This window comes from Arachis ipaensis, chromosome B9, assembly GCF_059453495.1.
Source record: "Arachis ipaensis isolate K30076 ecotype BB chromosome B9, ASM5945349v1, whole genome shotgun sequence".
NCBI classification, from domain to species: Eukaryota; Viridiplantae; Streptophyta; class Magnoliopsida; order Fabales; family Fabaceae; genus Arachis; species Arachis ipaensis.
In genome coordinates, this window is record NC_142444.1 from 126,483,661 (window position 1) to 126,500,341 (window position 16,681).

The 16,681-nt window shown below is 37.3% G+C and overlaps 1 protein-coding gene across 1 annotated transcript; it reads right to left on the reverse strand.

Annotated features, from left to right (window-relative positions):
• Positions 1 to 12,761: 12,761 nt before the first annotated feature.
• Positions 12,762 to 15,846, reverse strand: LOC107617635 (serine decarboxylase). The gene is made up of 5 exons (XM_016319446.3): positions 15,547 to 15,846; positions 14,454 to 14,685; positions 14,180 to 14,373; positions 13,959 to 14,095; positions 12,762 to 13,606 (listed from the first exon to the last, which is right to left on the reverse strand). The coding sequence occupies exons 1-5, from the start codon at positions 15,824 to 15,826 to the stop codon at positions 13,034 to 13,036; spliced, it is 1,416 nt and encodes a 471-aa protein (XP_016174932.1). The 5' UTR covers positions 15,827 to 15,846; the 3' UTR covers positions 12,762 to 13,033.
• Positions 15,847 to 16,681: the final 835 nt, after the last annotated feature.

Consider the following 16,681-nt stretch of genomic DNA (forward strand, 5'->3'; position numbering starts at 1 on the left):
CCAATGGCATGATCACTGGCATCACACATTAACTCAAATGGCAATGTCCAGTCTGGTGCAGAAATGACTGGTGCTGTGGCCAGCTTAGCTTTCAGCGTTTCAAACGCCTGTAGGCATGCTGTGTCAAACACAAATGGTGTGTCAGCAGCTAGCAGATTGCTTAGAGGTTTTGCGATTTTTGAAAAATCCTTTATAAACCTCCTATAGAATCCTGCATGCCCCAGAAAGCTTCTGATTGCCTTAACATTGGCAGGTGGTGGTAATTTTTCAATTACCTCTATTTTTGCTTGATCCACCTCTATTCCCTTGTTTGAGATTTTATGCCCAAGAACAATTCCTTCAGTCACCATGAAGTGACACTTTTCCCAGTTTAACACTAGGTTGGTTTCTTGGCATCTTTTCAGAACAAATTTCAGGTGATCAAGACAGGAGCTGAATGAGTCTCCATATACTGAGAAGTCATCCATGAAGACTTCCAGAAATTTTTCCACCATGTCAGAGAAAATAGAGAGCATGCATCTCTGGAAGGTTGCAGGTGCATTGCATAGCCCAAAGGGCATCCTTCTATAAGCAAACACTCCGGATGGACATGTGAATGCTATTTTCTCTTGATTCTGGGGATCTACTGCAATCTGGTTATAGCCTGAGTAGCCATCCAAAAAGCAGTAATAATCATGACCTGCTAGTCTTTCTAGCATCTGGTCTATGAATGGTAAAGGAAAATGATCCTTTCTGGTGGCTGTATTGAGCCTTCTGTAGTCAATACACATGCGCCACCCTGTAACTGTTCTTGTAGGAACCAGTTCATTTTTTTCATTATGAATCACTGTCATGCCTCCCTTTTTTGGGACGACTTGAACAGGGCTCACCCAGGGGCTGTCAGAAATAGGATAAATAATCCCAGCCTCCAGTAATTTGGTGACCTCTTTCTGCACCACTTCCTTCATGGCTGGATTTAGCCGCCTCTGTGGTTGAACCACTGGTTTGGCGTTATCCTCCAATAGAATTTTGTGCATGCATCTAGCTGGGCTTATGCCCTTAAGGTCACCTATGGACCACCCAAGAGCTGTCTTGTGTGTCCTTAGCACTTGAATAAGTGCTTCCTCTTCCTGTGAATTTAAAGCAGAGCTTATGATCATTGGAAAGGTGTCACCTTCTCCTAGAAATGCATATTTCAAGGATGGTGGCAGTGGCTTGAGCTCTGGTTTAGGAGGTTTTTCCTCTTTTAGAAGAAAGTTCAGAGGTTCTTTCATGTCCCCTGAATCCTCCAAATCAGGCTGAACATCTTTAAAGATGTCTTCCAACTCTGATTCGAGACTCTCAGCCATGTTGTTCTCTTCTACCAAAGAGTCAATAAGGTCAACTTTCATGCAGTCTGTTGATGTGTCTGGATGCTGCATGGCTTTGACAGCGTTCAACTTGAACTCGTCATCGTTGACTCTCAGGGTTATTTCCCCCTGTTGGACGTCAATGAGGGATCGTCCAGTCGCTAGGAAGGGTCTTCCTAGAATGAGAGTGGCACTCTTGTGCTCCTCCATTTCCAGCACAACAAAGTCAGTGGGAAAGGCGAATGGCCCAACTCTGACAATCATGTCCTCAATCACGCCTGATGGGTATTTAGTGGAACCATCAGCAAGTTGGAGACATATCCGGGTTGGTTTAACTTCTTCAGTTAAGCCAAGCTTCCTGATAGTGGATGCAGGTATTAGGTTGATGCTTGCCCCAAGATCGCATAAGGCTGTCTTGGTGCAATCACCTTCCAATATACAGAGTATCAGAAAACTCCCAAGGTCTTTAAGCTTTTCAGGAAAGCTTTTCAGAATGACTGCACTACATTCTTCAGTGAGGAGAACTCTTTCTGTTTCTCTCCACTCCTTTTTATGACTCAAGATCTCTTTCATGAACTTGGCATAAGAAGGTATTTGCTCAAGTGCCTCTGCAAAAGGAATCTTTATTTCAAGAGTCCTTAGATAATCTGCAAAGCGAGCAAATTGCTTATCCTGCTCCTCTTTCCGGAGTTTTTGAGGATAAGGTATCTTGGCTTTATATTCCTCAACCTTAGTGGTTAAAGAAGCCTTTTTAGAGGGGTTGTTATCAGCACTTGTGTGTGTCTGATCCCTCACTGGCAATTGAGTACCAGAGTCAGAAGCTGGAGTGACGTTAGACGCCAACTCACTGTCTGTTCCTGGCGCCTGAACGCCAGAAATGTGCCCATTTTGGGCGTTCAGCGCTGGATTCTGCCCCATTTGGGCGTTCAACGCCAGATTCTTGCCCATTTCTGGCGTTGAACGCCAATCCTGCCTTGTTTCTGGCGCTGAACGCCAGTTTTGGGCATGGTCTGGGCGTTCAGCGCCAGCCTTCCACCTATTTTCTGGCGTTTTAGTGCCAGAATTATTTTTCCCTGGGCTCTTACTGTCCTCAGGGGAATCTTTGGTGGGTTGCCCATTTCTTGAATTTTTGATGCCTTGAGGTGGGGTATTTAATGTTTTCCCACTTCTTAATTGAACTGCTTGGCATTCTTCTGCTATTTGCTTTGATAGCTGCTGCTTTGTTTGCTTAAACTGTTCTTCCATATGCATATTAGCTATCCTTGTCTCCTGTAACCTGTCTTTGAATTCAGCTAGCTGCTTTGTTAGAAAATCTAATTGCTGATTGAATTCAGCAGCTTGTTTTACAGTACTGAATTCAGCAGTTACTGTTTTAACCTCTTCATTCATGGAAGGCTTGCTGCTTAGATACAGATGCTGATTCCTGGCAACTGTATCAATGAGCTCTTGAGCTTCTTCAATTGTCTTTCTCATATGGATAGATCCACCAGCTGAGTAATCTAAAGACATCTGAGCTCCTTCTGCAAGCCCATAGTAGAAGATGTCTAACTGAACCCACTCTGAAAACATTTCAGAGGGGCATTTTCGTAGCATCTCTCTGTATCTCTCCCAGGCATCATAAAGAGATTCATTATCTCCTTGTTTAAAGCCTTGGATGTCCAGCCTTAGCTGTGTCATCCTTTTTGGAGGGAAATATTGATTCAGGAATTTTTCTGTCAGCTGATTCCATGTTCTTATGCTGGCCTTAGGTTGGTTATTTAACCACCTTTTGGCTTGATCTTTTACAGCAAATGGAAACAGTAATAGTCTGTAGACATCCTGATCTATTTCCTTATCATGTACTGTGTCAGCAATTTGTAAAAATTGTGCCAGAAACTCTGTAGGTTCTTCCTGTGGAAGACCGGAATACTGGCAACTTTGCTGCACCATGATAATGAGCTGAGGATTCAACTCAAAGTTACTAACTCCAATGGAGGGTATGCAGATGCTACTCCCATATGAAGCAGTAGAGGGGTTAGAATATGACCCCAAAGTCCTCCTGGACTGTCCATCTCCACTTATGTCCATGATGGATCTATGGATATAACTTGGACTGATTTATCTTTTTATTTATTTTATTTTATAAGAAGTAAATACTTAAATAAAATAAAATAACTAAAAAGAATTTGAAAATTGAAATTTTTTTTTTCGTAAAAAAAATTAAAAATAATTAGTTAAAAAAAACAGAAATTTTTGAAAAAGAGGGGAGATATTTTCGAAAATTTTGAGAGAGAGAGAGTTAGTTAGGTAGTTTTGAAAAAGTTAAGAAACAAACAAAAAGTTGGTTAGCTAGTTGAAACAAATTTTGAAAAGATAGGAAGCTAGAAAAGATATTTTGAAAAGATATTTTTGAATTTAGTGAGGAGAGAGAGAAACAATAAGATAGTACAAGATTTAAAATTTTTAGATCTAATGCTCCTTGTTTTTGAAAATTTTGGAGGGAAAACACCAAGGAACACCAAACTTAAAAATTTTAAGATCAAGACACAAGAAAAACTCAAGAACACTTTGAAGACTCACAAGAACACAAGAACATGAAGGAAGAACACCAAACTTAAAATTTTTAGAAAACCAAACCAAAATTTTCGAAAATCAAAGGGGAATCAACAAGAAAACACCAAACTTAAAGTTTGGCACAGGATTTAATAGAAAAATTATTTTTGAAAAAGAAGGTTTTAAAAAGAGTATAAAAGATTCTAACCCAATCAAATTAATGTTCTAGCCAAATGAGTTATGGGACCTTATTAAAGTTTGGCACAGGATTTAATAGAAAAATTATTTTTGAAAAAGAAGGTTTTAAAAAGAGTATAAAAGATTCTAACCCAATCAAATTAATGTTCTAGCTAGATGAGTTATGGGACCTTATTAATAGAAAAATTATTTTTGAAAAAGGTTTTTTTTTTTTTAAAATATGATAGCTAATTACCATGAACATAAACACCACGTTCTAATTAACTGAGCCATAAATTTTAAAGTGTTTTAACAAGGGATAAATAATAAAAGACTCTAAACCAAAAAAAAGAGAAGATTTTTCCTAATCTAAGCAACAAAATAATCCGTCAGTTGTTCAAACACGAACAATCCCCGGCAACGGCGCCAAAAACTTGGTAGCACGAATTGTGAATCACACTTTTCACAATGCGTACCACTAACCAGCAAGTGCACTGGGTCGTCCAAGTAATACCTTACGTGAGTAAGGGTCGAATCTCACGGAGATTGTTGGTTTGAAGCAATCTATGGTTATTTTGTAAATCTTAGTCAGGAAGTCAATTATGTTTATCAGTTGAATTGTGAATAACCAGTAGAGCATAAATTAAAAGTTACTTGTTGTGCAGTAATGGAGAATATGTTGGAGTTTTGGAGACGCTTTGTCCTCTGAATCTCTGCTTTCCTCTGTCTTCTGATTCACGCACGCACGTCCTCCTATGGCAAGCTGTGTGTTGGTGGATCACCGTTGTCAATGGCTACCTTCCATCCTTCCAGTGAAAACTACGCTCACGCGCTCTGTCACAGCACGGCTAATCACCGGTTGGTTCTCGATCTGGTTGGAATAGGATTTACTATCCTTTTGCGTCTGTCACTAACGCCCAGCCTTCAGGAGTTTGAAGCTCGTCACAGTCATTCAATCCTTGAATCCTACTCGGAATACCACAGACAAGGTTTAGACTTTCTGGATTCTCATGAATGCCGCCTTCAGTTCTAGCTTATACCACGGAGATTCTGATTAAGGAATCTAAGAGACACTCATTCAATCGGATATAGAACGAAGGTGGTTGTCAGGCACACGTTCATGGGTTGAGGAAGGTGATGAATGTCACAGATCATCACCTTCATCACAGTTAAGCGTGAATGAACATCTTAGATAGGAACAAGCGTAATTGAATGGAAAACAGAAATACTTGCATTAATTCATCGAGACACAGCAGAGCTCCTCACCCCCAACAATGGGGTTTAGAGACTCATGCCGTCAGAGAATACAAAGTTTAGATCTGAAATGTCATGAGATACAAAATAAGTCTCTAAAAGTTGTTTAAATACTAAACCAGTAGCCTAGGGTTACAAAATATGAGTGGACTATGATGGATGATGCAGAGATCCACTTCTGGGGCCCACTTGGTGTGCTGGGGCCCACTTGGTGTGTGCTGGGGCTGAGACTTTAAGCAATTCACGTGCAGAGGCCATTTGTGGAGTTGAACGCCAGTTTTTGTGCCAGTTTGGGCGTTCAACTCCAGTTTTTGATCCTTTTCTGGCGCTGGACGCCAGATTTGGGCAGAAGGCTGGCGTTGAACGCCAGTTTACGTCATCAATTCTTATGCAAAGTATGGACTATTATATATTGCTGGAAATCCCTGGATGTCTACTTTCCAACGCAATTGGAAGCACGCCATTTCGAGTTCTGTAGCTCTAGAAAATCCACTTTGAGTGCAGGGAGGTCAGAATCCAACAGCATCAGTAGTCCTTTTTCAGCCTAAATCAGATTTTTGCTCAGCTCCTTCAATTTCAGCCAGAAAAATACCTGAAATTACAGAAAAACACACAACTCATAGTAAAGTCCAGAAACATGAATTTTTCCTAAAAACTACTGGAAATAAACTAAAAACTAACTAAAACATACTCAAAACTATATGAAATTATCCCCAAAAAGCGTATAAAATATCCGCTCATCACTCACCACAGGAATTATGTACTACATATCTGGAAGAGCTTCATCAAGCACTTCAAAGATGAAGAGACGAAGCAATTGGTTTGGGAATGTGCAAGGTACACCACACACACTGAATTAGCTGCTGCGATGGAGAAGTTAAAGCGAGTAAGTGCACCAGCATGGGAGTATATTCAAAAATTTGATCCGGCTGTGTGGTGTAAGGCGTACTTTAGTCATGGGCCGAAAGTGGACAACATAACTAATAATATGTGTGAAGTATGGAATGCAAAGATTGTGGAGCATAGGGAAAAGCCTATTCTAACCATGTGTGAAGGGTTGCAGTGCTACATAATGAGAAAAATGGGAACGCACAAGAAGAAGTTGGAGGCTCACATTGGATCACTTGCACCAGTCCAACATAAGAAGTTGGATTAATTTATCAAGCCTAAGAGTCATAAATGGAGAGCTATATGGGCTGGTGATTCGGAAAGAGTCCTCTTTGAGGTTCATTCTCAAAACCATAAAGTGGGTGTGAATCTACACAAGAGGACATGTACATGCAATGTATGGCAATTGACTGGTAAGTCTGGCTATATAGTTATTGGATAATTATTTAGTTATAATTTTTGGTTTATCACTATATGTCCATTGTCTTTTTTTGATTCTACATCAATTTGTTATTGTACATAGGAATGCCTTGTAGACATGCCGTTGCAGCACTAGCTAAAATGGGTCTTAAGGCTGAGGATTTCGTGCATAAGTGGCTAACTATGGAAGCCATCAGAGCAACTTATTCACATTGCATTAAATCAGTCAACAGTGAAGAGTACTGGACACCTACTAATGCACCAAGGCCACTGCCTCCCACTATCAAGAGAGCTGCTCATAGACCTAAGATGAAGAGAAGAGCCGATCCAGTTGAGAGAGAGATGAGCATCACTGATAAACCACTATTTTATGGTTTATCTTGTGCTCAATTGAGTGGATTTTATCAATCTTTCATACACTTATTCATACTATTTGCATGGTTTTACATTCTCCTTCCTGATTTTTGTGCTATGATTGAAAACATGCTTCTTTGGCCTTATATTTGCTAATATTAATCCTCTCTCATTATCATTAGATGCCTTGATATGTGTATTAAGTAATTTTAGAGTTTATAGGGTAGGAATGACTTAGAGGATGGAAAGGAAGCATGCAAAAGTGGAAGGAATACAAGAATCTGAAGGAACTGCTAAAGCTGTCCAGCCTGACCTCTTGGTACTAAATCGACCATAACTTGAGCTACAGAGGTCCAAATGATGCGGTTCTAGTTGCGTTGGAAAGCTAACATCCGGAGCTTTGATTTAATATATAATTTGCCATATTTTCTTTGACGATAAGTGACGCGAACGCGTGATCTACGCGGATGCGTCGCAGTGGCGAAAAACCACTGTGTTTGAATTCGAAACTAGCGAATTCTGGGCTGTTTCTGACCCAGTTCTCGGCCCAAAAAACACAAATTAGAGGCTATAAAGTGGGAGAATACATCCATTTATAAAATAGCTCATAATTCACTTTTCATAATTTAGATGTAGTTTTTAGAGAGAGAGGTTCTCTCCTCTCTCTTAGGATTTAGGATTAGGATTCCTCTTAAAGAAATTAGGATTTCTTATTATTTCAACTTATTATTTCAACTTCTTCTCAGGTTCAATATTCTTTTTATATTTTTATTTATTCTAATACTTTTATTCGTATCTGACTCATGTTACTAATTTGGCTTATGAATTCTTCGTATTTAGATTTGAATGTTTTATTTAATATAAATTGAGGTATTTCAGATTTATGATTCTTATTTAGCTTTTTATATTCTTGGCTTTAATTGATTAATTGGAGACTCTTGCGTTATCAAACTTATCGTGGTTGTTAATTGTTATTTTTGCTAATTGAATTGAATTCCCCTAACTCTAGTTCTTTCTTAGGAGTTGGCTAGGACTTGAGGATCTAACTAATTAGTCCACTTGGCTTTCCTTTGCTTTAGTAAAGGTTAACTAAGTGGGATTAAAACTCAATTCTCATCACCATCGATAAAGATAACTAGGATAGGGCTTCCGAATTTTCATACCTTGCCAAGAGTTTTATTAGATATTAATTTATTAATTCCTGCGATTTATTTTCCTTGTTCAAACCTTTCAAAACCCAAAATTCTACCTTTTTCCATAGCTAATAATAAGTCATACCTCCCTGCAATTCCTTGAGAAGACGACCTGAGGCTAAATACTCGGTTATCAATTTTATTGGATTTGCTTAAATGACAAACAAAACTTTTATAAGAAAGGAATTCTTGTCGGTCTAGAAGCTATACTTACAACGAGAACTTATTTGTAAAAATTCTAGATCACGCGAGAGTTTCGCTCTTTCAACCACCAAGGCGAAGAAGACATTCGTTGTTACTTGCTCTAAGTGTGGCCAAAAGGGCCATTACTACAAGACATGTCCGAATGCAGCACAAGATCCCAACTGGAAGCCTATGACTAAAAAGGAGAGACGAGCACAGAAGAAGACAACAACTCACAAATCATCAACTGATCCAGCAACAAGCACTGATCCAGCTCCAAACACTGCTCCAGTCCCAAACACTGATCAGGTACAATGTGTTAGCTTTAAGAATTGACTTGTCATAAACAATAACTTCTTTACTCTATGTTTGAGAATTGAGGTACAATGGCTGTGTTATGTACTGATTAGGTTTATGTGTTGCTTGGTTGAGTATGGTTGTGTTATGTACTGATTAGGTTTATATGTTGCTTGATTGAGTATGGCTATGTTATGTACTGATTAGGTTTATATGTTGCTTGCTTGAGAAAGGCTGTGTTATGTACTGATTAGGTTTATATGTTGCTTGATTGGGAATGGTTGTATTATGTACAATGGTTGTGTTTGAGAATTGTCTTTTGTTGCTTGCTTTCTATAATATATTGAATTTTGTCACAGAGCAAAGCCAGAAAAGCTAAGAAGAAACTACCCAAAAATCAGAGAGAAGAAATTTCAGTTTCGCAATCTGCGCCACCAGCTGAGGAGGTACTTTTTTTTCTATTGTTTAAAAAAACAAAACCTGTTTCATCCAACAAATTATTACATCTCAATCCCTTAAAGTTTTCATTCATATAGCTGCTAAACCTACATTGTTACAGGCTGCAGGAAAAAACTCCAATGACAACCCTCCAACAGTTAGGGAGAAGCACCAGATTGTTAGGCCTCCAGCTCCATCTTTCATGCCTCCACCCATACCAGCACCAAGGCCAACCTTATGGTTCAAATCTCAACCTTCCCAAGCCCCAAACCTGATACCTCACAGCTCACAGCTCCATTCAAATGGTTCAATAGCTGGGAAGACTACTCCAGGAACCAGTCATGATGCGATTTCTGAAGAGACGATGGCAGCTGCAAATTCAACTACAGCATCACGACTTCTGAAATTTGTGCCAACACCCGGCTACCAGCCTCTAGGAGTTAGGCCTCCTAAGCAGGGGTGACACTTATAATAGGAATTTAGATATGTGATACTGAGATATGTGATACTGTTATTTTGGTATTTTGAGACTTTAGTTTGAAGGATACAATTATGTCAGTAAATGTTTTGCTGTTATTTTGGTATGTTGGTATTTACAAATGTCTAAGTTTTGATTAGGTCCATGTTGCCTCTGCAATGATATTATCACTGTGAACATATGAGTTACATCTTTCTTGACAATATGAATATAATAGTACTTTTTGCTATGCTTTACAAGGTTTACTTCAATCTATGTTACATGCACAAATATTTGCTGCTCTAATTTGCATTAAGTTCAGGTAACAAACTTTAAACACTCATCATAATAATTCATCTTCATATAACTTACATCCAAAATGTTTACATTTCCAATCTTATCTTGCCACACAGTTCTTAGATACCCTAAAGTTATTCATTAGGTTGCATACATAGTTGTCCTAAATAAACAGGCAACCATAACCCCAATCAAAAATGCAAAAATACTACAACCTAACCCCAAGCATCTACTTTCACCCATTTTTTTCCTGCTCTTTTCTAATTGATTTTCTAATCCAATCAACCTCATTTCTAACTCTTCCACTTTGTCATCCACCGCATCACTAAGGCCTTCAAATTGCTGCTGGTTCTTCTGCAATACCCCTTTTGATGTTGTCTTCGAAAAATGCTCATTAAAGGAAGAGACATAATCATCTAGCCATACAAAAAATGAGCAACATCCTTCTACAGTCTACATATAGACAGATACAAAAAGGTTAAAACCATGAACAGACCTGGAACTAAATATAGAATTTTTGTACATTCAACACAAAATTTTACATGAACATACCTTGAATTTAGGGCACCGTAAGAATAACCTATTCGGATTACTTTTGGTCCCAGATATGAACAGAACAGCATCAGACCCGCAACAGCATTTTGGGGAGACCCATCTCTTCTTCCTTCTACCTACAATACTCTCATTAGAGTTCATGCTATAACTCCAACTATCACCAGCTCGCAGGTTGGAGGATGCACAACGTTCTCCATTTCCAACCATGGTCTCCTAGGGTTTCTTGTTTAGACTATGAATATTTTGTGCAGAGGTTGGGGAATGAAATGATGAAAGAAACGTTTGCTTCTTATTAACCTAGCAACGACGTCATTTTTTAATGTGACAGGGGGACAAATCGACCCCTGTCCATTCCCACTTATCCAACTTGGCACTTAACTTTGGCCTAACTGCTAGATCAGCGCCGGTAAGTGACACATCAGCTTTTTCCGTCAACTATGGACGGGGGATAAACGGGAGGGGGCGCGATGAGTGATTTTTTGCATAGATAGGGACCGGCGTGGGTTAGTTTTTTTGTGAGGAATCGCGTTGTCCTAATTAGAAATGGACAGGGACCGGGTTGAGTGTTTACTCATTAAGCAACACGTTATGTTCTCTAACCATGACCGTCCATTAAACATATCCAATATGCCAAATACCCATCGTTTAGTCTTGCATCATGCATTCATTAATTGAGCATTTTGAAAGTAAAAAATAAAAAACCTTGGTACGTGTTCTCCACACGGAATCCACAGGCCATTTGTTTTTGGAAGTGCTAGATAAAGAATGACTAATTTGAATAATATAAATAACTACCAATCAAATAAAAATACACTACATCCTAATTTAATGCTACTAATTAAATTTAAGATTAATTTACTCTTTTAACCCTATTAATTCACATTATTCACACATTGTTTAAAAATATCGTTAGTTACCTATACTTTTCCTTTGTTTTTTTATTAGAAGAAAAGGATCACCAAAGTCAATCTCATTACAATTAGATTGTGACACAATATATAATCAGCAGCAATTGTGACTAGAGAAATAAAATGTCACATCTTTTTTACGTGCATAAATTTTGGTCGAATTAGTAAATTAATAATATAATGGAATCTTTTATAATCAAATATTAACTAAAACGAAATGAAAAAGTATATGGAACCAATTTTAAATTAGCCAAAAATAGAACAATTTAATTAATTATAAATATAGTAATTAGTTTTATTTATTTATGATTTAAAAGATTGGTTATTAAATGTTTTACCACATTCAAATTAGGAGGAGATACGTTCAGTATCATTTCAACGTGAATCACAGAAACTGATTCAATTAGCTTCCGTCCCTTCACCATCCTTCCCTCTCCAAATGCCTAAAACATGATAAATCAGAAAAAAGATTCAGAACCATCCAATTTACAAAGGAAAGAAACATCCTAATGCCTAGCATAAGCAACATCCACGTAGAGATTTTGTATTCATCCAGAGGCATTTTGCTGGTATTTTGCTGGAACCATCTTGGTTCCCTGGCATTATTGAAACGAAATTTGTCTTTACTTTTTTAGTTCCAAGTTTGTAGTCTTCAACAGTGGAAGGCGTACTTCTAGATACTCCTGTTAAAGTCAATTATAGATTGTAAGAGATATTAGGTTAAGGATCATGTGAGATGAAATTAGATGAGATTAGACTAAGTATCCTTCCATTGCTGATGAGTATAGGTAGTGACTTATAGATGGCTAATAATCTGAGTGGAAAGTAGTTATGTTACTATCTTGTAATTACTTGACGAGTAAAGATCAGAGTTTATTTGCTGTGTTGGATCGGACATATTAATATATTATATACATGTTATACAATAGATATTCAGTCAAAAAAAGAAAAATGTTGTTAATGTATGAAGAATTCATTGAAATAAACTACACACTTTATTCTTTAAAAAAGATGATGAAATATAAATGAGTAGCTCCAAAGTTAAAAGGACAGAAGCAAAAAATCAGAGGTGATTTGCTTTCATGTGCAATCTGAGACTTATGAATTATACACACTATTAGAATTTGGAAGCAAGTTTTTCACTGCTACACTGTAGTGTCCACAATTTAGATTTGACGCAAAACAAGGCTGTGTAATTGATGAACACTGGATCCATGTAGTTGTATATCTTCATTTTTCTTTTGTACTAATACGATTTTTCCAAAGAAAAATAACCTGTTTTATTATGTTGATGAACTTGAATTGAGTGTTATTCCATGCTAGTATTTTAACAGATGCGCATTTTGAAATTTTGATTCTCAAATGATGTTCTATAAAATTATAATAATTAGTTTCTTAAGAATAAATTTTAACATTTTAATTCTCAAGTGATTTTTATAATATTTTATGCTTACAAAATGTTTAAAGTATGATAATTTAATTTAATCCACTATCAATAGTTTGTTTTATTTCTGCTAAATAGTTAATATATAAGATAGCTAAAGAATAAGTTTTCTGAATGAATGTTGATAACAAGACAAATCTAAAATTCTCTAAGAACTAGTTGCTATCAAGTGCAAATAAAAATGTCAATAAAAAGGAAAACCGATAGGTTATCAAGTACATCAAAATCTCGATAAAACATGGATATATATATTCCCCACCATAAACCAACTAAAACCTTGAACCTAAGATTGGAACCTGTTACAACTTTTACTTGCTCTTATGCAAAGGGCAAAGACAACAGATTTCACCCACTTCTGAGGCAATGCAATATTGTTGAAACTTGCCATCTTTAAACCATTGAGCACGCTTCTCCACAAGCTCGTTCAGGAAATCATCAAGCCTGCCCTTAGTGACGTTTGGCATCACCACCACATGTGCTATGTTTCCCTGGCATGCCAACTGCCACTTCCGTACAAACTCCTCATCATGTGGCCTCTCAAACACAACTGTGCTGCTCAGCTCATTAAGCATTGCACCAACTCCGGCCTCCCTAAGGCGGTCCTTGAAGTAGTGTGCATTCCTCAAGCATTTCTGTACTTCTTTCTGGAAACCTCTGTATCCTTTCCGGTTAAGGGTATACCAAAGGAATATGGGAGCATGGCCATTCCGGCTACCCATGATTGTGGCATCCCTAGAAGCAAGGTATTCTACATTATTGGAAAGAACATTGATATGCTCCAACCTTGTTATCTGAACACCACAAGGCATTGGGCACCCCACAAATTTGTGGCCAGAAACACTAACACTACCAATGGGCTTCTTAAAAGAGACTTTTGGTGCCTGATATTGCAAAATACAGAATAATCAACATCATTGCTTACATAAAAAAAACTAAAAAATAAGATGGTAAGATGTACATCACTAAAGGAATTGGTCTCAAATCTTGTTTTGGCAAGCAATTAAACTTGTAAATTATTAAATGCAAGACAAACAACAATGAGCTATAATAGCATAGACAAGGTTATGTGCAAGAACCAAAATGCTATTTGCTGACATGAAAAACAATGAATTACAACAAAAGTAGAATAATACATAGGAGTTCCAATTAGATAACAGAGGGATAGCAAATATGACTTCAACAGCACATGTCTGAGGTTTAAAGATTTCTGGTACTGTGAACAGAGAAACTTACAAGTTTCACAAAAGGCATCATGAGACCAAACAAGGCCCCATCACAATGGATGTAGAATTTGTCACGTGAAAATCCAGTATCTTCAAGTGTCTTTATCACCAGATCAAGATCATCCACTGCTCCTTTGACAGTTGTACCTACAAAGTTCCGTATGTATGAGTCAAATCAGCAAAGTAAAAAAAGGGCGGGAGAGGAAGGGCAATAGATATAAAGAAACATGCCTATGTTCACATTTACAATAGCTGGCTTATCTTTGTGAAGAAGCAGCTTGGCCTTGAAATCGTTACAATCAATCTCTCCGGCATGAAGAGTTGCAATCTTCACACAATCCATTCTGTACATGCGTGCAGCTTTAAATACAGAATAATGTGATTCTTGTGAAGCGTACAAAATTCCATCCGGAAGGACCTCTCTCCTGCAAATGTCATATTTAACAATATAATCGTGTTCTTTCCAAATTTACAAAATATTGAACAAAGTCAAACTAAAACTAACCCAACTAGGATGCCATGGAGATTGCCTTCAGTACCACAGTTTGTCATATAGCCCCAGTACTCATCTTTTTCTATTTCCCATAACCGGGCAAACCAGTCCAAAACACCAACTTCAAACTGCCGGGAGTGGACTCCATAATTGCTTTCAATGAATGGATCTCCCAGGTTGTTTATGGAGAAGTGCTGAAGTTGAGAGAGTGCACCGTAGTCGAAATCCAAATTATAGGGGTAACCTGGCATAGATTGTTCACATATTACATATGAGTATATGACTATATGAGATAGCCTATAAACTCTATAGGTTAAAAGAATGAATATGGGCCTTGAAAAGCTACACATCTTCTAGATAATTTTTGCACAAAATGGAAGCCAAAATAATATAGATGCATTAATGAACCGTAATGGATCCTAAACATTTTTTGTTTCCCTCTAACTAGTGAAAAAAGCACTCTTCATGTAATAGATAGAAAGACTTCTTCTGTTATACATGATTGAATCTTGATGTACTTCCTCACACAGGCACAACCTCAAATGCATCTCATTCTTCACCAAAACATTAAACATTAAACAATTTCAACTACAAATGAAGGATAACTAAAACGTATATTGTGGGTTGGACAACGAACAAGTTTGTATGCACCGAAACTATCAAATCTCAATTATGATTTTTACGCACTTTGTTTTTTTTTAAGAAAAAATTAAAAAATATTACATTATATTTGTTGCGTTCAAATGAAACCACCTGGATAATTAGAAAATGTAGCAATAAAAACTCAGCAGTTGGAATACTAGGCAAACATAGGATAACAGGAAAGCAGGTGAGATTAAACATGTAGTATAAGTTGGTGCCAAGTATTGTGTGTGCACTGATGCTTGGTTGGTATTACCATCAAGTTAACAAATTTTCTTGTATGTCAAATCAGAAATCACAGGGCTGAACGTTGCATAGAAATGAATAGAATTACAGAAATACTAGTTGGAACAAACAAAAGCAACGATGATATCCTATCATGAAGCATTTGCTTTGTGCTAAATGCAACAAGGTAAATGCAATCAAGAAAGCAGTAAGATTAAAAGAGCAAATGCTGTCAAACCTAAATGATGTTTTGTCCTTTCAGTCAATGATTTTTTGTATTTGGACAATACACTTGCCATATAAGCATCCCTTTCTCCAGTAATCTCATCATCTGCATCAGGTTCTGTAACTTCTAGACACAGTGTGTGAACATTTTTTCCCAGTACTATAGCTCTTTTCACTTTCTCACTTTCTGCAACTGTGGATGGCACTGGTTCTTTGATCACAGCTGACGCATCAAAATCCTCGGAAAATGGTTCAACTGTTCTGTTGACGTCCAAATGGCCACTTCCAACCATTTTGCTGCTCGCAACACAAGATTAACTGTAAAAGATGGAGTCCAGGAGTGAATTGAGCAACAAAGTCCATGGTTAAATAAAGCAGCCATCCATATTTTTCTTCTAGTGAAAGCATTTTCCAATTTCTATACACAAAAAGGATGCCAGACCAAATCACGATTACTACCAATACAGGAAACTCACACAAAATTTTCATATACATTACTTGAGTCATTTATATACAAAATATAAAAATTATGACATAAATGAAGATCACAGAGATTTATGGAAAGACGTACAAATCTTTGATCCCTTATTTCTGTAGCACTCATTATTGCTCAATATATTAATATTTCTACAGTACACTTTTTAATGTCAAAATAATTGCCAAAAGAAGATGACCAAAACAAAACAAAACAAAACAAAACACACTGTACATGCATTGCACAATTTCCGAAATGGATAAATTCTACGCAGCACAAAAGTGTATGATTAAAGTAATCAAATTTAGAAAGCAAGATTTAAATATCTAAACTTACTAACTCAGGTAAGTACGATGCAAATTTGAAGAGGGAATCTTCAAAGTACAGCTAAATCCACAAAATTCATAGAAACGAAATAGCGACAGGGAAAAATGAAGAACGAGATAGAGAAAAATGTCGTAACATGAAAAAAAGAGTGAGTTGAGAAGAGAATGAGGAAATAGATCTAAGAGAAGAAGAATCACAGACCGGAGTGTGAGATTCGTGAAAGAAGGGACAAAGAAAAATGATGATACGAGAAAATTGGGGGACGCCAGAGACAGAGCAACGAGGTGAATGCTGCCATTTATAGTTATTAGCTAGTTGCTTTCGTTAGAGACTAAGTCACACGCTT